We start from the raw sequence: 24,743 nt of genomic DNA, 5'->3' as shown, positions 1-24,743 counted from the left end.
TAAACTTCCTAGTTTAGTGTAATAGCGGCTTGCACACCCTAAGCAGCTGATAGTACAATGCAAATGTATTAGGGACAATAACTCAACAATTACTAGAATGACACAGACACAAAAATTAAACACACAAAGAACAACTTCCTGTATGCAAACTACCCTGTAAAAAAATTTTAATTTTACGGTACAAAACTGGCAGCTTAGTTGCCAGAATTTTACTGTAAAAATAAAAGCAGGCTGCATGTTTGACATCCCTGATCTACAGTAATGCACTGTAAAGACACAGTAAATTCTTAAATCTATACAAAAAATATGGACTGTCAAGTGTTTCCGGCAATCTCCCGGCGAACTCAACAATATAATTTTTACATACAATTTTACATTTTATAATGACTTATCACAGCTCAAAGTCACTTTAGCAGGGGTGTCAAAACGTACGGCCCGCGGGCAGGATCAGACCCACAAACAGTTTTTATCCGGCCCGCGGGATGAGTTTGCTAAGTGAAAAAATTTGCCGAAATTTTTGAATAAAAGAAACCGCTGTTCTAAATGTGTCCACTAGATGTCGCAATAGCAATTCTTTGTATCTTTGTAGATAAATAAACCACAGGATGTTAGTACATCAGTCGAGGAACATTTGCAAACTACATAAATAACATCCTGTAATTTAATTTTGATACTATTTCTTTATCTTGATAAATTGAAAATGAACACCAACGAGTTGGCTGATGAACATTATCACATAATTTATTTAGAAAGTATAAAGAACGACACATAAAGATAGAATACTATTAACCGCAACATGTAAGAGTAAAAAACCCCAACAACATTATGATTTGTACATTTTCAGAATGTGCTTGTTCTATTTTTAAACAAAGAAAACAATCTGAAGTTGTCTTTATTTTTAAGTTACCGTGCCGTGATTTTAACAGTCTGGCCCACTCGGGAGTAGAATTTTCTCTGTGTGGCCCTCCCATCCCACCCGTTTTCTACCGCTTGTCCCGTTCGGAGTCGCGGGTGTTACTGGAGCTTATCTCAGCTGCATTCGGACGTAAGGCGGGGTACACCCTGGACAAGTCGCCACCTCATATAAAATTAGTTCGACACCCCTGCACTATAGTGTCCGCCCTGAGATCGGTAGATCGTGAGTTCAAAGCCCGGCCAAGTCATACCAAAGACTATAACAAACGGGACCCATTTCTTCCCTGTTTGGCACTCAGCATCAAGGGTTGGAATTGGGGGGTTAAATCACCAAAATAATTCCCAAGCGCGGCCACTACTGCTGCTCACTGCTCCCCTCACCTCCCAGGAGGTGAAACAAGAGGATGGGTCAAATGCAAAGGGTAATTTTACCACACCTAGTGTGTGTGTGACTATCAGTGGTACTTTAACTTTACTTTACTATACTATAGCTGCTGGTATAAGTAGTAAACAACTGTGGTCACATGGTTACAAAGTGATCCTGAAGGAATTCAGCAGTGTTTTACCTGAAGCGGGCCCCAAGTAAGTTGAGTTTGAGACCCTAATGTTGTTTACAAGGTTTTTCAACCACTTTGCCGGATACAGTCTGGTGTGCCGTGGGATATTATCTAATTTCACCTACTTGGGTTAAAAATATGTTTTGCAAACCAGTAATTATAGTCTGCAAATGGTGTGTTGTTTAGTGTCGGTGCTGTCTAGAGCTTGGCAGAGTAACCTTGTAATACTCTTCCATATCAGTAGGTGGCAGCAGGTAGCTAATTGCTTTGTAGATGTCGGAAACAGCGGGAGGCAGGGTGCAGGTAAAAAAGGTGTCTAATGCTTTTACCAAAAATAAACAAAAGGTGAGTGCCCCTAAGAAAAGGCATTGAAGCTTAGAGAAGGCTATGCAGAACGAAACTAAAACTGAACTGGCTACAAAGTAAACAAAAACAGAATGCTGGACGACAGCAAAGACCTACTCAGTGGCCTAGTGGTTAGAGTGTCCGCCCTGAGATCGGTAGGTTGTGAGTTCAAACCCCGGCCGAGTCATACCAAAGACTATAAAAATGGGACCCATTACCTCCCTGCTTGGCACTCAGCATCAAGGGTTGGAATTGGGGGTTAAATCACCAAAATGATTCCCGGGCGCGGCCACCGCTGCTGCCCACTGCTCCCCTCACCTCCCAGGGGGTGATCAAGGGTGATGGGTCAAATGCAGAGAATAATCTCGCCACACCTAGTGTGTGTGTGACAATCATTGGTACTTTAACTTTTACTTAACTTTTTTACTGTGGAGCAAAGACGGCATCCACAATGTACATCCGAACATGACATGACAATCCACAATGTCCCCACAAAGACAAATTGCTACAGGAAAATACCAAAAAAAGAGAAAAAGCCACCAAATTAGGAGCACAAGACAAGAACTAAAACACTACACAGGAAAACAGCAAAAAGCTAAAAATAAGTCAGGGTGTGATGTGACAGGTGGTGACAGTACACCTACTTTGAGACAAGAGCTATATTGACGCATGGTTGGTTATGGTTTAAAGTCATATCCAGCAATTGCGACAACGACTTTTTACGGTCAACTGAGTTTCGTTTTTTTAATGATTTCTGCTGGTGGTGTGCATTTGGATTTTTTTCAACGTCTTGGCAAAAAAAAAAAGTTGAAAAACACTGGTCTCCAAGCTCAATATGGTATATATGGTGATCTCCACAGCACAGAGTCAGCGCTTCTAAAAGTTTTTAACGATATCCTCCTGTCCACTGATTCTGGTAAATATGTTGTCCTGGTGCTTTTAGATCTGTCTGCTGCGTTCGACACCGTCGACCACGCCACCTTAATCACTCGTCTTGAGAACTGTGTGGGCATTAAGGGCGCCGCCCTCAACTGGTTCCGGTCGTACCTAACCGACAGGAGTTTTTGTGTAAAAGTAGACAGTTTTATGTCGTCCACAGCTCCTTTACCACATGGGGTCCCCCAGGGCTCAATCCTTGCCCCAATTTTATTTGCGCTTTACCTTCTCCCCCTTGGTTCTATTTTTAGGAAGTACAGTATTGCATTTCATTTTTATGCCGATGATTGCCAGATTTATTTTCCCATGGCACAAAATAACACGGTTCAACGTCTTATTGACTGCCTGCACGACATCAAAGTCTGGCTGTCAGCTAACTTCCTGAGCCTAAATGAAGATAAAACAGAAGTTATGTTGTTCGGTCCAAGTCGCTCTCCCTCCCCCAACGTTGACCTCGGCACTCTGACCCCGTATCTCAGCGACTGTGTCACAAACCTGGGGGTAAAGTTTGACTCAGATTTTAAATTCGAAAAACAAATCAGCAGCGTCGTTCAAAAAAGCTTTTATCAATTACGCCAAATAGCGAAAGTGAAACCGCTTCTATCAAGACATGATCTTGAGAAATTAATCCACGCTTTTATCTCGACTCGTCTTGACTACTGCAATGCCCTGTATGTTGGCATTAGCCAGGCCTCCCTCGCCCGCCTGCAGCTCGTGCAGAACTCTGCTGCTCGTCTGCTAACACAGACCCGCAGACGTGAGCACATCACCCCTATTTTAGCGTCCCTTCACTGGCTCCCTGTGCGTTACCGAATACATTTTAAACTCCTTTTATTTGTTTTTAAATGTCTAAACAACCTCGCGCCAACCTATCTCTCCGACCTCCTTCAGCCTTACTGCCCCACCCGATCCTTAAGATCAGCCGATCAGCTGCTGTTGACGGTCCCTGACACAAGGCTGAAGCTTAGAGGTGACAGAGCTTTCGCCGTTGCTGCTCCCAAGCTCTGGAACGACCTACCCCTGAGTGTTAGACAAGCCTCCTCTCTTCCTGTTTTTAAATCTCTCTTAAAAACATACTTTTATTCCATGGCTTTTAACACTGAGTGATATCCATCCTGCAATGGCGCCCCATAATACACCTGCTGTGATCCTGTTTTTATGTTTTTATTAATTCTATTTTAATTATTTATTTTTTTATCGTGTTCTGTTTGTGTTGTGTTGTGTTTGCTCGGTACTCGTTTTATCTTTTAACCTGTTCATTGTACAGCACTTTGGCTACCCCTGTGGTAAATTTTAAATGTGCTCTATAAATAAAGTTGATTTGATTTGATTTGATTTGAAGAGCTATATTGACGCATGGTTGGTTATGGTTTAAAGTCATATCCAGCAATTGCGACAACGACTTTTTACGGTCAACTGAGTTTCGTTTTTTTAATGATTTCTGCTGGTGGTGTGCATCCGGATTTTTTTCAACGTCTTGGCAAAAAAAAAAGTTGAAAAACACTGGTCTCCAAGCTCAATATGGTATATATGGTGATTGTTGGATATGGAATGATGCACACACACATTTACTCACCTTGAAGTCCCTGCTGTGTTGAGGAGTGTACTCAAAGGTCCACAGAGCTCGGACCAGACCAGACAGCTGCTCCGTCACCTCCCCGGACTCCTGCTGCTGCTGCTGCCGGCTGCCCTTCTTCTGCACCAGCACCCCGTTGGACTTACTCGCCTTGCTGTCGGTCCCACTCCCGGCCTCTCCTACTCCTCCTCCTCCTCCTCCTGCTGCTCCCCCACGGAACTGCTCCAAGGCCAAGTACTCCGCGAAGAGCTCGGTGTTGCTCAGGCACTGCAGGATGGCGTTCATGAAGCAGGTGTTGCCGTGGTTCTTCAGGCCGGCCACGCCTGGCACCTTGTCCCCGAACGGGAACCCCCCGCAGTCGCTGTCGTCGGACGGCACCGAGCCCCCGGTGGTGGTCGCTATCAGCGCGGCGTCGTCCTTGTCGTCGTGGGCGGCCTGCTCGTCGGTGCTGAAATGAGACAGCGTGGAAAGAGTCCGGAGAACTCTGTTCATGAAGCTGCCCACGGAGCGGACTGAACTCCGGCGGAACAGCTTTTTGCTGAAGGATTTCTTCTCCTTGCTGCTGACCACTTTCGACATAATGGCTTCTTTTTTTCTTCTTATTTTAAACTCCACTTATACACCCTCCGTCGAGCTCATGTTCCACAAAGGCCTGGTAGTCGCGCCAACATAAACACGGAAGAGCCTTCTCGGACCAGGGCGAAGCTCGCACGCGTGGCCGCACAAGGCATCTCCTGGCCCGGGCACGACACGGCCCGTGTCACGGAGGGGGGCGCCGCGGATCCTCAGCGGCTCGAAGACATAAACACCAACCTCGTCATGATGGAAGCCTCGTCATGTATTCAAAATCGCGCCGATGCGAGGATTTCGGTGGATGTCGTCCCTAAAGAGGCTCCATGGTGCTCGGTGGTAGCCCGCAGCCCGCCGCCGAAGAGGAGCATCATCTCCTCGCTCGGTTCTTCCCCCACCCCACCCCTTTTTGAAACGAGGGCAGGGGTCACTTGCGTCAACGTTCGGGTCCCTTAACGCCCGCTCGGGACAATAGTTGACGGCAAGGCCGCTTTTATGGTCTCCATCCTCATCTGTAGGCAGCGACACTGCAGGCAGGCAGGCGGGCAGGGCGGTGACGGATGACGTCAGAGCCAAACACTGGTCCATGTTGGAGGAGAGCATGTGGATGCTGGGTGACGCTCCATCAGTCTCCATACAGACTCCAGGCGCTGCAAGGCAAGCGCCAATCACCGCTTGTTAAATAAATAAATGATAAATGGGTTGTACTTGTATAGCGCTTTTCAATCAATCAATCAATCTTTATTTATATAGCCCTAAATCACAAGTGTCTCAAAGGGCTGCACAAGCCACAACGACATCCTCGGTACAAAGCCCACATACGGGCAAGGAAAAACTGGATAAGTTGTAGAAATGTTATTTATTGTAATTGATTTGTTTCAGTAATTAACTGGGATAGATTCCAGCTTTCTTCTATATTTTATTTTGCTATCACTGAAGTGTAAGTTAACCACTCCAAAAAAAAAAATCGGATGTACTTAACATTTTGTTACATTTATTTTGCCTTAGTTAGCTGGGATAGGTTCTGGCTCCCAACTATTGGCAAACTTGAACAAGTACTGTAGTGGTAGAAATGTAATTTAATTGATTCGATTCATGTCCTGGTATTGACTTGTGGCATATTCATGGTGAGTCTGCCTTCTTACCTAGATGAGCTGGGATAGGTTCCAGCGTCTTACAATATTGTAGTGTAATTATTTTCTTATTATTCAAAATTAAACACATATATGTGTGTATTATTTTTGTTATATCTAATTTGTCTTAGTTGGCTGGGATAGGTTCTAGCTCCCAACTCTTGGCAAACCTGAACAAGTACTGTAGTGGCAGAAATGTAATTTAATTGATTCGATTCATGTCCTGGTATTGACTTGTGGCATATTCACGGTGAGTCTGCCTTCTTCCCTAGATGAGCTGGGATAGGTTCCAGCGTCTTACAATATTTTATTGTAATTATTTTCTTATTATTCAAAATTAAAAACAAATATCTATGTATTATTTTTGTTGCATCTATTTTGTCTTAGTTGGCTGGGATAGGTTCTAGCTCCCAACTCTCGGCAAACTTGAACAAGTACTGGAGTGGTAGAAATGTAATTTAATTGATTCAATTCATGTCCTGGTATTGACTTCAATCAATCAATCAATCTTTATTTATATAGCCCTAAATCACAAGTGTCTCAAAGGGCTGCACAAGCCACAACGACATCCTCGGTACAAAGCCCACATACGGGCAAGGAAAAACTCACCCCAGTGGGACGTCGATGTGAATGACTATGAGAAACCTTGGAGAGGACCGCATATGTGGGTAACCCCCCCCCCTCTAGGGGAGACCGAAAGCAATGGATGTCGAGTGGGTCTGACATAATATTGTGAGAGTCCAGTCCATAGTGGATCCAACATAATAGTAAGAGTCCAGTCCATAGTGGGGCCAGCAGGACACCATCCCGAGCGGAGACGGGTCAGCAGCGTAGAGATGTTCCCAGCCGATGCACAGGCGAGCGGTCCACCCCGGGTCCCGACTCTGGACAGCCAGCACTTCATCCATGGCCACCGGACCTGTGCCCCCCCCCCCTCAAGGAAAAGGGGAGCAGAGGAGAAAAGAAAATAAACGGCAGATCAACTGGTCTAACAGGGGGGCTATTTAAAGGCTAGAGTATACAAATGAGTTTTAAGATGGGACTTAAATGCTTCTACCTTCAAGGTACTCAAAGCGCTTTGACACTACTTCCACATTTACCCATTCACACACACATTTACACACTGATGGAGGGAGATGCCATGCAAGGCGCTAACCAGCACCCATCAGGAGCAAGGGTGAAGTGTCTTGCTCAGGACACAACGGACATGACGAGGTTGGTACTAGGTGGGGATTGAACCAGGGACCCTCGGGTCGCGCACGGCCATTCTTCCACTGCGCCACGCCGTCCCAGATAATGTCAAATGTACACATTTAGATGCATATTAGAATGAAAAAAAGTCTACATAAATCATTCTTGGATAGCTTTAGAGTAGGGGTGTCAAACGTCCGGCCCGTGGGATGAGTTTGCTAAGTATAAAAATGAGCCAAAAATGTTGAATGAAAGAAACTGCTGTTCTAAATGTGTCCACTAGATGTCACAATAGCAATTCTTTGTATCTTTGTAGATTATGCTACATATGTAAAAACATGCACCTGGGGATAGGTTGATTGGCAACACTAAATTGGCCCTTGAGTGTGAATGTGAGTGTGAATGTTGTCTGTCTATCTGTGTTGGCCCTGCGATTAGGTGGCGACTTGTCCAGGGTGTACCCCGCCTTCTGTCCGAATGCAGCTGAGATAGGCTCCAGCAACCCCCGCCACCCCGGAAGGGATAAGCGGTAGAAAATGGATAGATGGATGGATGTATGGGTCTGTGTGTGTGTGTGTGTGTGTGTGTGTGTGTGTGTTTTTTGTCTCGTCTTGTCTTGTCTCATAGTAAGAGTGGTACTATTGTATTGTTAGTGTACAAGAGCTTTTCTTGTTTTTGTTTGTATAGTATTGTTCTTGTTTACCTCCCTGCTTGGCACTCAGCATCAAGGGTTGGAATTGGGGGTTAAATCACCAAAAATTATTCCCGGGCGCGGCCACCGCTGCTGCCCACTGCTCCCCTCACCTCCCCGGGGGTGATCAAGGGTGCAGAGAATAATTTCGCCATACCTAGTGTGTGTGTGTGACAATCTTTGGTACTTTAACTTTAACTTATATTGTTTATGTTAAATGTGGAATGAGTGAGAGGGGTTGGGATATTATAAGCATCTGCTTCATCCAACCCCTTTTCAAGCCTTGCATAAATGTCTCTGCCAAAATGTAAAACAAATTTAAAAAAAATGTGTGTTGTTGTACTGTGCAGGCTTGAAATAAAGACTTCAATTCAACTCAATTCAATTAATTCAATTGAATATGGGTTGAAAAGGATTTGCAAATGTAAAAAAAAAATAAACCACATGATGTTAGTGCACCAGTCGAGGAAAATGATCAAACTACATAAATAATATCCTGTAATTTGATTTTGATATTATTATTTTTTTATTGTAATAGATTGAAAATTAACAGCAATGAACATTCTCACATAATGTCTTCAGAAAATATAAATAATGACAAATAAAGATAGAATACTATTAACCACAACATGTAAAAAACCCAACAAGATTATGATTTGTACAATTTCAGAATGCGTTCGTTCTATTTTTAAACAAAGAAAACAATCTGAAGTTGTCTTTATTTTTAAGTTATCGTGTCGTGATTTTACCAGTCCGGCCCACTCGGGAGTAGATGTTTCTCCATATGGCCCTCGATCTAAAATGAGTTCGACACCCCTGCTTTAGAGTATTATATCAAACTATTATAAGACTATAAAATAGGTACATTTACCCCAAAGCTCAAAACTAAATCGACTAATTGAGAAAACAAATACTAGGGCATTCAAAAATAAAATGCATTAATCATATGCACGGACACAGACCTACCATTAAGCAAACGCAGGCACTTGCCTGGCCCTCCAAGATTTAAAGGGGCCCAAAATGTCTTAAAGTTTTCTTCTGTTTAAAACTATTCTCTTTTTTTTGTCCTAAATCCTGCGATTCAAAATAGTCGTCCCTCACCACATCGCCAAATACTGCGCATTATTAAAAATGTATTCTAAATTAAGCATTTTCAAGCATTACAGTGGCTGAATAAACTAAACAAGTATCAATACTTCAGTAGTTTTAGCCACTAAAGCAGGGGTATCAAACTCATTTTAGATCAAGGGCCACATGGAGAAATATCTACTCCCAAGTGGGCCGGACTGGTGAAATTACGGCACGATAACTTAAAAATAAAGACAACTTCAGATAGTTGTCTTTGTTTAAAAATAGAACAAGCACATTTTGAAATTGTACACATTTTTTTTTTTTTACACTTACATGTTGCGGTTAATAGTATTCTATTTTTATTTGTTGTTATTTATATTTTCTGAATAAATTATGTGATAATGTTCATCAGTCAACTCATTGGTATTCATTTTCAATCCATCAAGATAAATTACAGTATGTTGTTTATGTAGTCTGATCATTTTCCTCGACTGATGCACTAACATCACGTGGTTTATTTTGTACATATGTAGCATTATCTACAAAGATACAAAGAATTGCTATTGCGACACCCAGTGGACACATTTAGAACAGCGGTTTCTTTCATTAAAAAATTTCAGGTTAATTTTTATACTGAGCAAACTCATCCCGCGGGCCGGATAAAACCTGTTCGCGGGCCTGATCCGGCCCTCGGGCCTTATGTTTGACACCCCTGATTTAGAGTATAATATCAAACTATTATAAGACTATTTACCCCAAAGATCAAAACTAAATCGACCAATTGAGAAAACAAATACTAGGGCAGTCAAAAATAACAAGTTAACTAAAAAAAATGCATTAATCATATGCACGGAGGCAAACGTAGGCAGTTGGCTGGCCCTCCAAGATTTCCAGGGGCCCCAAATGTCTTAAAGTTTTCTTCTGTCTAAAACTATTCTTTTTTTGTCTCAATTCCTGCGATTCAAAATAGTCGTCCCTCACCACATCGCCAAATACTGCGCATAATTTAAAAAATGTGTTCTAAATGAAGCATTTTCAAGCATTACAGTGGCTAATTAAACTAAAAAGTATCAGTACTTTAGTAATTGCCACTAGAGGAGACCAAACCAATCAGAGCGGGCTGTTCAGTACCGTGACCACTGATTGGCCCAGCCTCAGGCAGCATTACTATGTTGGATTAAAAGAGTGTAAAGGTGACTAAAGGGTGTTATTTCATGTCCAGAGGGTTCTCATAATGTTGAAAATGTTAGAACGGTCGGATGCAAAAGTAGGGAAGCGGCATGCAGGTAAGAGTCTTTCGATATACAAGGCGGTGTGGTTCAGTTGGTATGCCAGAAACTTGAGAGTTCCAGGTTTGATTCCAGCTTCCGCCATCCTGGTCAGGACACTTTACTGTCGCTCCCGGTGCCACCCACACTGGTATAAATGTAGCTTACATTTAGATAATGGATTTCACTATAAAGCATCTACAAAAAAAGCGCTAAATAAAAGTAATTCACTTCACAAAACTAACAGTGTGGCGTTCGGAGTTGCACGGCTTAAGGCTAAAACATAAAAACTCAGCATTAAGTAAAACATAAGCAATAATAGCGAGAGCGAACAATTAACCTGCATCGAGTAAAAAAACTGGTGGGTGATTAGTGATGGCAGCAGTTCGAGACACTAATCAACAAACAGTAACCAGTGTGTGATCTTAAGCGCTCCTAGCAACCAGAACGTACACAAAGGAGAGCAGGGACAACTAGCAACAGAATTAAACACAAAACCAAGGAGAATAACAAAACCTGTGGCGACAGGTCATGACAAAACAAATGTACTTGGAAGGTAAACCGTTTTTTTTATTCACTATTTATGAAAATACTTGATTTAGCATTAATGAGTCCTACTTTACAGAAAATTTGTTTATTACGGTCATGTTCCAAACAAATTGATAGCAATAAACAAGGAATTACTGTATATCAAAATGCTTAATCAATCATGACTATTCCGTCAGCACCACTCTCCTTTCTCGCACAATGTTACCACGTTACTTGATTTAAGAAGATTTAGGAAGACATTGCAGTGGTTTTGAGAGGTGTTTTGTTCTTAATAAAAATGAAGCGGAGTATGTCAAGTCGAGCAAAAAAGAGGAAAAAGCCAGAATAAAGCGACAGTTTTTATTAAAACTATTATCAAGGTATAAACTTTTTTCTCTGTGACACCGAATGTATGTGATCAACACAGCAAGAGCTACTGCAGGATGCAGGTGGTATGTGAGTATTAGAGTGCTCAAAGTGGTCAACTATTGAAACCGAGGGTTCAGTAAGATGTAGCAAGAAGGAAGGACGGCAGGCAGGAACTCGAGAAGCAATTTTTTAAAGTCTTAACTCTAGTTCAAACACCGTCACCGTCAAAAGCTCTCTTTTTTTCCCACCAGTCACACATTTTCGGCCTTAAGAATAATAACACTATCCCTCCCGTCTGGTCCAACCGCGCTAACAAAATAGTATGAAAAATGGCTAACTCTTTAATAAGTATTTCTATCACAATAAAAACATTGGGATCAGTGATAATCATTGCACTGTTCGCTTGTTAGTTTCTACCATTACCATATTTTTGTTATGCGGCTGGCCCCAAAATGATGGAATACCCCCTTGTACGTAGATTAATCATGCATTTATTTAGTCTGCACGTTTCTTTACCTTAGCCACGGACAATTAGTTGAAAGGCGGTACAGCTTGCTATATGTTCAAAGTTGCACAATCTGAATGGACTTCAAATAAAACTGTGACCAAGTTTTGCGCAAATAACTATAGTGCGTTCAATTAAAACTTAAAAAAAAAAATGTTCCTGTATGACATTCTGACAATAAAATTATACATAGTGGGGTCTTTTTTAGTTAACTTAAATTATGCAAGAGAGTAATAATATCCTGTGATTAATCACGATTAAAAAATAATTTGTTTGAAAGCACTAAAAAGTACATATAATTAACATTTTTCAATTAAACCTGCATGAGCTTTTTAATTCAACTTTCTTTTCCCTTTACAATTACATTTGATTTTTAATTTGTATACAGTACAGGCCAAAAGTGTGGACACACCTTCTTATTCACAACACAACTGATGGTCCCAACCCTATTGATAAAGCAATACATTCCACTGATCAACACTGATAAGGCACACCTGTGAAGTGAAAACCATTTTAGGTGACTACCTCTTGAAGTTCATCGAGAGAATGCCAAGAGTGTGCAACGCAGTAATCAGAGCAAAGGGGGGTTATTTTGAAGAAACTAGAATATAAAACATGATTTCAGTTATTTTACCTTTTTTTTGTTAAGTACGTATCTCCACATGTGTTCATAGTTGTGATGCCTTCAGTGACAATCTACAATGTAAATAGTCATGAAAATAAAGAAAACGCATTGAAGAGAAGGTGAGTCCAAACTTTTTGCCTGTACTCTATGTCAATGCTTTTTATTAGAGATGTCCGATAATATCGGCCGATAAATGCGTTAAAATGCAATATCGGAAATTATGGGTATCGTTTTTTTTATTACCGGTATCGTTTTTTTTAATTAAATCAACATAAAAAACACAAGATACACTTACAATTAGTGCACCAACCCACTGGGTTGTTTCTTTCTGTTATTAATATTCTGGTTCCTACATTATATATTAATATATATCAATACAGTCTGTAAGGGATACAGTCCGTAAGCACACATGATTGGTCCACTAATAGTACTAACCTTTAACAGTTAATTTGACTCATTTTCATTAATTACTAGTTTCTATGTAACTGTTGTGTTCACGTCGGAAGATGAGAATCACAGAAGGCCGTATGACTTTAAATATCCAAGAGTGCGAACAAATTTGAAGCAAATGTGCTTATCTGTAGTTGGTGTGAAAGCATGGAATTCTCTAAACAAAGACTTAAAAAGCTGCAAGAATATCTTTGAATTTAAAAGGAGTTACAAAAAGAAACAACTGGAATTATATCAAACTGATTTTTGATTTTGATTGGAACGTGTCATTTTGAAAATGCTTAAACGAAAATGAAAAGTATGTTGGAGTTCGGGTGTTGGTGGAGGGAACAGTTATAAAGTCATCTACATAATTTGTGTTAAAAAGGGGGCAGATAAATATAAGAATAGTATTCTTCCATCTGCTCCTTTCTGATCATGGAAATGTATAAGATACAAAAAACAATGAAAGTGTCAACTGTATATGGCTTGTATATACAGGTAAAAGCCAGTAAATTAGAATATTTTGAAAAACTTGATTTATTTCAGTAATTGCATTCAAAAGGTGTAACTTGTACATTATATTTATTCATTGCACACAGACTGATGCATTCAAATGTTTATTTCATTTAATTTTGATGATTTGAAGTGGCAACAAATGAAAATCCAAAATTCCGTGTGTCACAAAATTAGAATATTACTTAAGGCTAATACAAAAAAGGGATTTTTAGAAATGTTGGCCAACTGAAAAGTATGAAAATGAAAAATATGAGCATGTACAATACTCAATACTTGGTTGGAGCTCCTTTTGCCTCAATTACTGCGTTAATGCGGCGTGGCATGGAGTCGATGAGTTTCTGGCACTGCTCAGGTGTTATGAGAGCCCAGGTTGCTCTGATAGTGGCCTTCAACTCTTCTGCGTTTTTGGGTCTGGAATTCTGCATCTTCCTTTTCACAATACCCCACAGATTTTCTATGGGGCTAAGGTCAGGGGAGTTGGCGGGCCAATTTAGAACAGAAATACCATGGTCCGTAAACCAGGCACGGGTAGATTTTGCGCTGTGTGCAGTCGCCAAGTGCTGTTGGAACTTGAAATCTCCATCTCCATAGAGCAGGTCAGCAGCAGGAAGCATGAAGTGCTCTAAAACTTGCTGGTAGACGGCTGCGTTGACCCTGGATCTCAGGAAACAGAGTGGACCGACACCAGCAGATGACATGGCACCCCAAACCATCACCCAACCATGCAAATTTTGCATTTCCTTTGGAAATCGAGGTCCCAGAGTCTGGAGGAAGACAGGAGAAGCACAGGATTCACGTTGCCTGAAGTCTAGTGTAAAGTTTCCACCATCAGTGATGGTTTGGGGTGCCATGTCATCTGCTGGTGTCGGTCCACTCTGTTTCCTGAGATCCAGGGTCAACGCAGCCGTCTACCAGCAAGTTTTAGAGCACTTCATGCTTCCTGCTGCTGACCTGCTCTATGGAGATGGAGATTTCAAGTTCCAACAGGACTTGGCGCCTGCACACAGCGCAAAATCTACCCGTGCCTGGTTTACGGACCATGGTATTTCTGTTCTAAATTGGCCCGCCAACTCCCCTGACCTTAGCCCCATAGAAAATCTGTGGGGTATTGTGAAAAGGAAGATGCAGAATGCCAGACCCAAAAACGCAGAAGAGTTGAAGGCCACTATCAGAGCAACCTGGGCTCTCATAACACCTGAGCAGTGCCAGAAACTCATCGACTCCATGCCACGCCGCATTAACGCAGTAATTGAGGCAAAAGGAGCTCCAACCAAGTATTGAGTATTGTACATGCTCATATTTTTCATTTTCATACTTTTCAGTTGGCCAACATTTCTAAAAATCCCTTTTTTGTATTAGCCTTAAGTAATATTCTAATTTTGTGACACACGGAATTTTGGATTTTCATTTGTTGCCACTTCAAATCATCAAAATTAAATGAAATAAACATTTGAATGCATCAGTCTGTGTGCAATGAATAAATATAATGTACAAGTTACACCTTTTGAATGCAATTACTGAAATAAATCAAGTTTTTCAAAATATTTTAATTTACTGGCTTTTACCTGTATATTTTCATGAAAGCAATAAAAATAAATGATGATGATGATGATGATGATGTTTTATATTGTTTTTCTTTCTTTTTTTATTCAAGAAAATGTTTTTAATTTATTTATCTTATTTTATTAAATTTTTTTTAAAAGTACCTTATCGTCACCATACCTGGTTGTCCAAATTAGGCATAATAATGTGTTAATTCCACGACTGCATATATCGGTTGATATCGGTATCGGTAATTAAAGAGTTGGACAATATCGGACATCCCTACTTTTTATCCAACCAAATGGCAAATATAGTCATACATTTTGTCAGTAACATTGCCAAAACAAAAGGGAGTATTTATGATAACCAAATATCCTCCAAAAATGACAGGAGAGCACTGCTGTTTTTAAGGGCTGACTGCAAAATAATTCTAGTTTTAGGAATCTGTTTAAAAAAAAATATCAGTCACTCAAGAGTTTTGAACTAAACTCCAGCCTCTCTGATGTCATTCACATGACAAATCTGTGGGCCACCATTAAAAAAAACTTCCTAATTGCATGAAATAACATTTGGACACCATTATAATATTGTGTAAATGCTTTATGTACACATTTATAGAATACCTAAAAATATATTGAAAATGTCCTGTCCACACACAACCCAAAAAGAAGACACTGTTTATGTTAGAAACCTTCATTCAACTGTAATTAGCAATATTAGCATAAGTAAGTAAGTAAATGCCATTACATATACCCTGATTTTGCAAAGTATCAAAGAAAAAGCTACAGACAACACCAACACCTCCAATCGTCGATGCTTCCCGGTGTAGTGCACAGAAATAAAAAATATGTTAATATACAAACCGTCACTTCAGTGGACATATCCAAATTGAGGGAGAAGGGGATGTTTTTAGAAGTCAATGGAGCGGAGGGCGCCGATAGTAGACGCCAGTCTCCGAGGTAACTGTTTGGAGGTTTGTTTGTAGTCTTCTGGCTTGGCCCTTAGCAGGGTGACGATATGCTGGAGGCTGCGAGACGGCTGCAGCCCGAGAGCATCCATCACGTTGCTCAAATAGTCTGAGCAGCACAAATAGAAACATACACATGTTATATGTTTTAACTACAACCAGTATGAATAAAAGGCTAATTGAGAAGACTCCACTAGAGGAAGCCATTGCTGATTGTACATCAGCCAGGTCAGAAAGAACATCATTTATCTTGCGCATCATGTTGTAGTGAAAGTATCTCGACGTATTTACCGATATCCGTGGCCAGCTGTTTGGTGGAATGTGCGCTCAGCTGAGGGATGAGCAGAATGGCGTCACAATACGTCTGCATGGTTGCCCGAGCGATGGAACCCAGCCAGTAGTCTGCTGTGTTGTCCAGCTCAGGAAGGTCATCACCTGAGGCGGGGTTTGGAAGTCATGAAGCGAAGGGAATATGTGGAAAAACACTGAGAGAGGGGGGATTCGGTAACCTTGCTCGGGAGGAAAAGGTAACTTCCCGGCATGCAATGCCAACTCTAATGCCGGATCCTCTTGCGCCACAAAGGGTTCCAAGTGGAGCGGCAGAGACATCAGGTACTGCCCGATCTGGAAGAGGATGACATTGTAAAGTTAAAACTATCAACCAAGTGCATTTCTGCATTTACCGTATTTTCCGCACTATAAGGCGCACCTAAAAACCACAAATTTTCTCAAAAGCTGACAGTGCGCCTTATAACCCGGTGCGCTTTATTACGATTCATTTTCATAAAGTTTCGATCTCGCAACTTCGGTAAACAGCCGCCATCTTTTTTCCCGGTAGAACAGGAAGCGCTTCTTCTTCTACTGTAAGCAACCACCCGCCCCCGGAAGAAGAAGAAAAAACGCGCGGATATCACCGTACGTTTCATTTCCTGTTTACATCTGTAAAGACCACAAAATGGCTCCTACTAAGCGACAAGGATCCGGTTCATAAAAAGACGCAATCTCTCCATCCGCACACGGATTACTACCGTATTTCACAGCAACTGATATTCCTGTGAACCGCACTGTGGAACGGGAGCACGTACGGTGAATATTCGCACCACAGGGAATGAGAAGTCATCCTTCACTGTGGTTCTAGCTTGCCATGCTAACTTCCACCCATGGTGATATTCAAAAGGAAGACCTTGCCAAAAGAGACCTTTCCAGCCGGCGTCATCATAAAAGCTAACTCGAAGGGATGGATGGATGAAGAAAAGATGAGCGAGTGGTTAAGGGAAGTTTACGCGAAGAGGCCGGGTGGCTTTTTTCACACAGCTCCGAAGGCGAACACACCTTCACTAAGACGGGCAGACAGCGCCGGACGACATACGCCAACATTTGCCAGTGGATCGTAAATGCCTGGGCAGATATTTCGGTCACAACTGTGGTCCGAGCTTTCCGGAAGGCAGGATTCACAGAACTACTGGACAACAACAGCGACACTGACTCCGATGACTTCGACGAGACGGAACCGGCCATTTTGGATCCCACGCTTGCGCAACTTTTCAATTCGGACACCGAAGACGAAGAATTCGAAGGATTTACGAATGAAGAATAACTTCAGAAGGTGAGCGCTATGTTTATTTTGTGTGTTGTGACATTAACGTTCGAGCAACATTATGTTGCTATTGCTCTACACCATTTTGAATTTTACTATGTTTGTGATTGCACATTTGCGTACATTTTGGGACAGAGTTGTTAGAACGCTGGTTTTCAATATATTATTAAAGTTTGACTGAACTATCTGACTGTTTTTTTGACATTCCCTTTAGCGCAGCGTAGGCGCGGCTTATAATCCGGGGCGGCTTATTGGTGGACAAAGTTATGAAATATGTAATTCATTGAAGGTGCGGCTAATAATCCGGTGCGCCTTATAGTGCGGAAAATACGGTACTCAAAAACACTCTAATGGACGCCAACTGTCATCTTCCTGCAAACCTCAAACCTACTTACAAACCTTACCTACAATACCCTACTGTGCAATATTACCCTTCGAGTGCAATACATCCGACACTGATTGTTATCACTCCGGTACTCTTGTCTTGTTCTGTATATTGTACAGTACTGTATTTTGTATATTGTACAGAATTGCTTATTATTTTTATTGGATAGTAGTCTATTTATTTCAATTCTTAGTTTTATCTTTATTACTTCTTGTGTACCGTATTTTTCGGAGTATAAGTCGCACCGGCCGAAAATGCGTAATAAAGAAGGAAAAAAACATATATAAGTCGCACTGGAGTATAAGTCGCATTTTTTGGGGAAATGTATTTGATAAAACCCACCACCAAGAATAGACATTTGAAAGGCAATTTAAAATAAATAAAGAATAGTGAACAACAGGCTGAATAAGTGTACGTTATATGAAGCATAAATAACCAACTGAGAACGTGCCTGGTATGTTAACGTAACATATTATGGTAAGAGTCATTCAAATAACTAGAACATATAGAACATGCTATACGTTTACCAAACAATCTGTCACTCCTAATCGCTAAATCCCATGAAATCTTATACGTCTAGTCCAGGGGTGGGCAATTAATTTTTACCGGGGGCCGCATGAGCAACCCGAGCACTGCTGGAGGGCCACATCGACAATATTCAATTAAATTTTGCTCAATATTATTTTTGATATATACCGTAAGATAAATAATAATAATAATAATAACAATAATAATAATACTTTCATTTAACCTAACTTAACTTTATACCAAAAGCCCTGCTTTGGAAATCATTTGTACCCCTTTCAGAGATCACATTTAGTTGCCCTTAAACATCCTCATGTTGCACAATGAAATGTAAGCATAGGATGAAGTGTGCATTACTGTAACTTTCTCTAGTAACAGCATTCCATGATTAATATCAATAAATTAACATTAATAATAAATGACAGTAAAATAAGCACACGTATGACTGAGGAGTCATAGTGTAACTTTGTGTGGTGTTTGAGTTGTCCGACTTTTTGTGTGGCCATAAACGCACCAGTGGCTTAGTGCTATGCGTGTTGGTGACAGATGACAAGTTGCTTTTGGCCTGCTTTGTACGGCAGAAAATGACTAGTTTTTCCAGATAGAAGTGTTTTACTCATGTTTTTGGTGTGGTTATGGTCGAATATAAACAGTTTTGCTCAATAAAGTGATCGATATAATTCCTGTCCTTGAAGCATCTCGATAGGCGTTACAATAATTGAACGGTGTTGACTAACACCGTTAGGGCCGCTTGTTGTCACTGTCACTCAGAGTTGCATTGCAAAATTACACACAATAAATGTGTTTATTTTGTGTAGAATTCAGATGGGATTTGATTTGGTGTGCGGCATATACAGGTAAAAGCCAGTAAATTAGAATATTTTGAAAAACTTGATTTATTTCAGTAATTGCATTCAAAAGGTGTAACTTGTACATTATATTTATTCATTGCACACAGACTGATGCATTCAAATGTTTATTTCATTTAATTTTGATGATTTGAAGTGGCAACAAATGAAAATCCAAAATTCCGTGTGTCACAAAATTAGAATATTACTTAAGGCTAATACAAAAAAGGGATTTTTAGAAATGTTGGCCAACTGAAAAGTATGAAAATGAAAAATATGAGCATGTACAATACTCAATACTTGGTTGGAGCTCCTTTTGCCTCAATTACTGCGTTAATGCGGCGTGGCATGGAGTCGATGAGTTTCTGGCACTGCTCAGGTGTTATGAGAGCCCAGGTTGCTCTGATAGTGGCCTTCAACTCTTCTGCGTTTTTGGGTCTGGCATTCTGCATCTTCCTTTTCACAATACCCCACAGATTTTCTATGGGGCTAAGGTCAGGGGAGTTGGCGGGCCAATTTAGAACAGAAATACCATGGTCCGTAAACCAGGCACGGGTAGATTTTGCACTGTGTGCAGGCGCCAAGTCCTGTTGGAACTTGAAATCAAATCAAATCAAATCAATAAAAATCTCCATCTCCATAGAGCAGGTCAGCAGCAGGAAGCATGAAGTGCTCGAAAACTTGCTGGTAGACGGCTGCATTGACCCTGGATCTCAGGAAACAGAGTGGACCGACACCAGCAGATGACATGGCACCCCAAACCATCACTGATGGTGGAAACTTTACACTAGACTTCAGGCAACGTGGATCCTGTGCCTCTCCTGTCTTCCTCCAGACTCTGGGACCTCGATTTCCAAAGGAAATGCAACATTTGCATGGTTGGGTGATGGTTTGGGGTGCCATGTCATCTGCTGGTGTCGGTCCACTCTGTTTCCTGAGATCCAGGGTCAACGCAGCCGTCTACCAGCAAGTTTTAGAGCACTTCATGCTTCCTGTTGCTGACCTGCTCTATGGAGATGGAGATTTTTATTGATTTGATTTGATTTGATTTCAAGTTCCAACAGGACTTGGCGCCTGCACACAGTGCAAAATCTACCCGTGCCTGGTTTACGGACCATGGCATTTCTGTTCTAAATTGGCCCGCCAACTCCCCTGACCTTAGCCCCATAGAAAATCTGTGGGGTATTGTGAAAAGGAAGATGCAGAATGCCAGACCCAAAAACGCAGAAGAGTTGAAGGCCACTATCAGAGCAACCTGGGCTCTCATAACACCTGAGCAGTGCCAGAAACTCATCGACTCCATGCCACGCCGCATTAACGCAGTAATTGAGGCAAAAGGAGCTCCAACCAAGTATTGAGTATTGTACATGCTCATATTTTTCATTTTCATACTTTTCAGTTGGCCAACATTTCTAAAAATCCCTTTTTTGTATTAGCCTTAAGTAATATTCTAATTTTGTGACACACGGAATTTTGGATTTTCATTTGTTGCCACTTCAAATCATCAAAATTAAATGAAATAAACATTTGAATGCATCAGTCTGTGTGCAATGAATAAATATAATGTACAAGTTACACCTTTTGAATGCAATTACTGAAATAAATCAAGTTTTTCAAAATATTCTAATTTACCTGTATTTGCTGTGCGCAGAGGACGCTTGAGCAGTGCACAATTGCGCAGGCGCGCACCTTAGAGGGAACGTTGCTTGGCAGTCCATGTCTTGTTGAAAACACGCCATTCGTCATCAACTTTTCTCTTTTTAGCGTCTCGGGTGTAAACCGGGCATCACTTTTCGCTGTGCACCTTCACTCACAGGTTACACATGGACATACGCCCATAAATAACACTTTTCAAAATAAAAGCAGCACAGTTGTATTGCAGGCACGACAGATGTTTTTTAAACTTTATTTTGTAATTTGTGATTGCCGCTGTTCACATTTACTCACAATCACGCACGCGCATACGTCCACACGGAAGTAATACAAATAACGTTTTTCAAAACAAAAGCAGCACCGTTGTATTGCACACTCGACATAAATACTTTTTAAAATGTATTTTGTAATTTATGATTGGCCTCACGCGGGCCGGACAGGGACGCACAAAGGGCCGGATGTGGCCCACGGGCCGCAGAATGCCCAGGTCTGGTCTAGTCTCTTACGTGAATGAGCTAAGTAATATTATTTGATATTTTACGGTAATGTGTTAAGAATTTCACACATAAGTCGCTCCCGAGTATAAGTCGCACCCCCAGCCAAACTATGAAAAAAACTGCGACTTATAGTCCGAAAAATACGGTAACTTATTTTTAGCCCATTTTTGTTCCCACTACCGCACCTTAAATTGGAGTCCTTAATCTCGTTATATGCAAATATAATGACAATAAAGTCCATTCTATTCTATTCTACTTCATCTTCCCAACTACGGCACTATGCCTTCTGGGTAATACAGTATATAAACATTGACTCTCTAGTTGATATATATTTACATATTTATTTATCCTTTATCATCCAGGGTAAGACAATTAATAACAGATTCTCTTTTGCAATGCTGACTTAGCAAAGAGGCAGCATTTACATAAATGATAGAGATGTTGATGTGTGATGACAATCTCTCATAGTCTCTAATTCACCAACAAAAATTACTGCTATAGATCGTTCTCGACAGTTTATAAATGCTCTTAACATGGGGTAGTTAATGTGTTGGAACATAAATGAATGCTTGAGACGGACACACTTTTCAAACGTAAAATAAACACAAATATTGTCTGCAACTTGTGGACGACAGAGCAGACGACAAACAATGGAAGTCTTTGGTGGTGTTTCTTTCCATAATTATAATAATTAATAATATCAGTTACATTGATTTAAACAGTACAGTAATTTGACAATGAGCTCTGAGTATGTGATTTTACGTCCATCTAGTGCCTTCTTTTGAGTCGGTATGGTATAAAATGAGTAAAGCATCAATACAATATTTGTTTTTCAATTTTTGTTGAACTCATTTGCTTTTTGAGGTTACAAGGAATGACAAATTCATCAAATCACAAGTTGATTCAAAGTTTTTTTTTAAACAAATAAGCCTTTAAAACATTGCAACTCTTGCCACAACTTCCTAGAAAAGGTTGTCACGAAATCAGGCATTTTAGGCCACAACAATCTCAAAAATGCCTGCGAAATCCCGGTAGGGCTAAATATATTACCACATACATATGAATATTTTGTTCCCCAGAAGGGTCAGAAAAAGACAGATTGATTGCATCTGAGGTGGCGCTAAATGACTTGTAGAGCTTTTCTTCCTGTCACACACACACACACGCACAACTACATTTTCCATGTCAAAAACAGATCTTGTAAAGAGTTGTCTTATATTCATGTCAATACAATATAGGTATATTTCCATCCATCCATTTTCTACTGCTTGTCCATCTCGAGGTTGCAGGGGTGCTGGAGCCTATCCCAGCTGCAATCGGGCAGGAGGCAGGGTACACCCTGGAAAAGTCACTACTTTGTCGCAGGGCCAACACAGATAGACAGACAACATTTTTATCTGTGAAAATGCATTTCCACAAATTCAGGTGTTCTTTGTACTCGACACCTAACCTCTTGAAAAATATCTGCAGTTGAGTAGACAAATGCACTCCGCTACTAAAATTCTGTATTGTAGTATCAGCTAAATATTTTGATATTGCAAGGGGTGCCTAATGTTGTGGCTGGTCTTAGCGTAGGGCAGCGCTATTCAACTAAATGGCTTTGGGAGCCACACTTTGATGTGAACAAGAGCATGTATTGTCTTTGTGTGATGATGTAAATGAGGTGTGGTTGTATTGTATAATAAGTATGTGTCAATGAAAGGGCATTTTATGACTTTTCTTAATTTGATTACATGCTATGTATGATTTTATTGTCATAATTTTATTGCATGATTTTTGTATCCCTTTAATTTAGGTAGCCAGGGACTGCAGATGGAAATGAGCTATTTAGCTATAATCTGTTACAGAACATATCTGTCTTTGATCTTAAAGGGGAACATTATCACCAGACCTATGTAAGCGTCAATATATACCTTGATGTTGCAGAAAAAAGACCATATATTTTTTTAACCGATTTCCGAACTCTAAATGGGTGAATTTTGGCGAATTAAACGCCTTTCTAGTATTCGCTCTCAGAGCGATGACGTCACATCGGGAAGCAATCCGCCATTTTCTCAAACACCGAGTCAAATCAGCTCTGTTATTTTCCGTTTTTTCGACTGTTTTCCGTACCTTGGGGACATCATGCCTCGTCGGTGTGTTGTCGGAGGGTGTAACAACACGAACAGGGATGGATTCAAGTGGCACCAGTGGCCCAAAGATGCGAAAGTGGCAAGAAATTGGACGTTTGTTCCGCACACTTTACCGACGAAAGCTATGCTACGACAGAGATGGCAGGAATGTGTGGATATCCTGCGACACTCAAAGCAGATGCATTTCCAACGATAAAGTCAAAGAAATCTGCCGCCAGACCCCCATTGAATCTGCCGGAGTGTGTGAGCAATTCAGGGACAAAGGACCTCGGTAGCACGGCAAGCAATGGCGGCAGTTTGTTCCCGCAGACGAGCGAGCCAAACCCCCTGGATGTCTTGGCTCACACCGTCCCTTATGCCACCGAAGATGATCAAGAGAAGAATATCGACCCTAGCTTCCCTGGCCTGCTGACATCAACTCCAAAACCGGACAGATCAGCTTTCAGGAAAAAAGCGCGGATGAGGGTATGTCTACAGAATATATTTAATTGATGAAAATTGGGCTGTCTGCACTCTCAAAGTGCATGTTGTTGCCAAATGTATTTCATATGCTGTAAACCTAGTTCATAGTTGTTAGTTTCCTTTAATGCCAAACAAACACATACCAATCGTTGGTTAGAAGACGATCGCCGAATTCGTCCTCGCTTTCTCCCGTGTCGCTGGCTGTCGTGTCGTTTTCGTCGGTTTCGCTTGCATACGGTTCAAACCGATATGGCTCAATAGCTTCAGTTTCTTCTTCAATTTCGTTTTCGCTACCTGCCTCCACACTACAACCATCCGTTTCAATACATGCGTAATCTGTTGAATCGCTTAAGGCGCTGAAATCCGAGTCTGAATCCGAGCTAATGTCACTATAGCTTGCTGTTCTATGTGCCATGTTTGTTTGTGTTGGCATCACTATGTGACGTCACAGGAAAATGGACGGGTGTATATAACGATGGTTAAAATCAGGCACTTTGAAGCTTTTTTTAGGGATATTGCGTGATGGGTAAAATTTTGAAAAAAACTTCGAAAAATAAAATAAGCCACTGGGAACTGATTTTTAATGGTTTTAACAATTCTGAAATTGTGATAATGTTCCCCTTTAATGTTTCTGTGCATTGTCCCTTCAAATAAAGACTAAACTAAACTTTCACTTCTCTTTTTACTATTATTCTTATTGTGCATTCTCCTGAGAATCTACTGTTTTGAAGGATCAACTGAAAAAAAAAAGATAGTCAAAGATCATTTATAATACAGGGGTCTGGTGTTTTTAGGAATCTGCAGAAAAAATGTTAAGTCTTTTCCAAGTTGTTTTAACTGAACTGCAAGCCAGTATGGTGAAATTTTCGGACCACCAGATGAATAACCCTGGCGAAAGGTTTTTGTT

The 24,743-nt window shown here is 40.9% G+C and overlaps 2 protein-coding genes across 2 annotated transcripts in view; both read right to left on the bottom strand.

Moving 5' to 3' along the window:
• LOC133610921 (ubiquitin carboxyl-terminal hydrolase 31-like) overlaps positions 1-4,927 on the bottom strand; it is a 34,315-nt gene extending 29,388 nt beyond the window's left edge. Inside the window, exon 1 of the mRNA XM_061967689.2 lies at positions 4,330-4,927. Coding sequence (XP_061823673.1) covers positions 4,330-4,908 — 579 coding nt within the window. The 5' untranslated portion in view covers positions 4,909-4,927. The remainder of the gene's footprint in view (positions 1-4,329) is intronic.
• Positions 4,928-14,844: 9,917 nt separating this feature from the next.
• The window catches only part of cog7 (component of oligomeric golgi complex 7), a 29,775-nt gene continuing 19,876 nt past the window's right edge, over positions 14,845-24,743 (bottom strand). The window contains exons 15-17 of the mRNA XM_061967688.2: positions 16,247-16,361; positions 16,029-16,172; positions 14,845-15,846 (exon numbers count right to left, since the gene is read on the bottom strand). Coding sequence (XP_061823672.1) covers positions 15,680-15,846; positions 16,029-16,172; positions 16,247-16,361 — 426 coding nt within the window. The 3' untranslated portion in view covers positions 14,845-15,679. The remainder of the gene's footprint in view (positions 15,847-16,028; positions 16,173-16,246; positions 16,362-24,743) is intronic.

The sequence above is a fragment of the Nerophis lumbriciformis genome, linkage group LG11, assembly GCF_033978685.3.
Source record: "Nerophis lumbriciformis linkage group LG11, RoL_Nlum_v2.1, whole genome shotgun sequence".
Classification (NCBI taxonomy): Eukaryota; Metazoa; Chordata; class Actinopteri; order Syngnathiformes; family Syngnathidae; genus Nerophis; species Nerophis lumbriciformis.
Note: the sequence above shows the minus strand (reverse complement) of the source record. Positions and strands in the feature narration are given on the sequence as shown.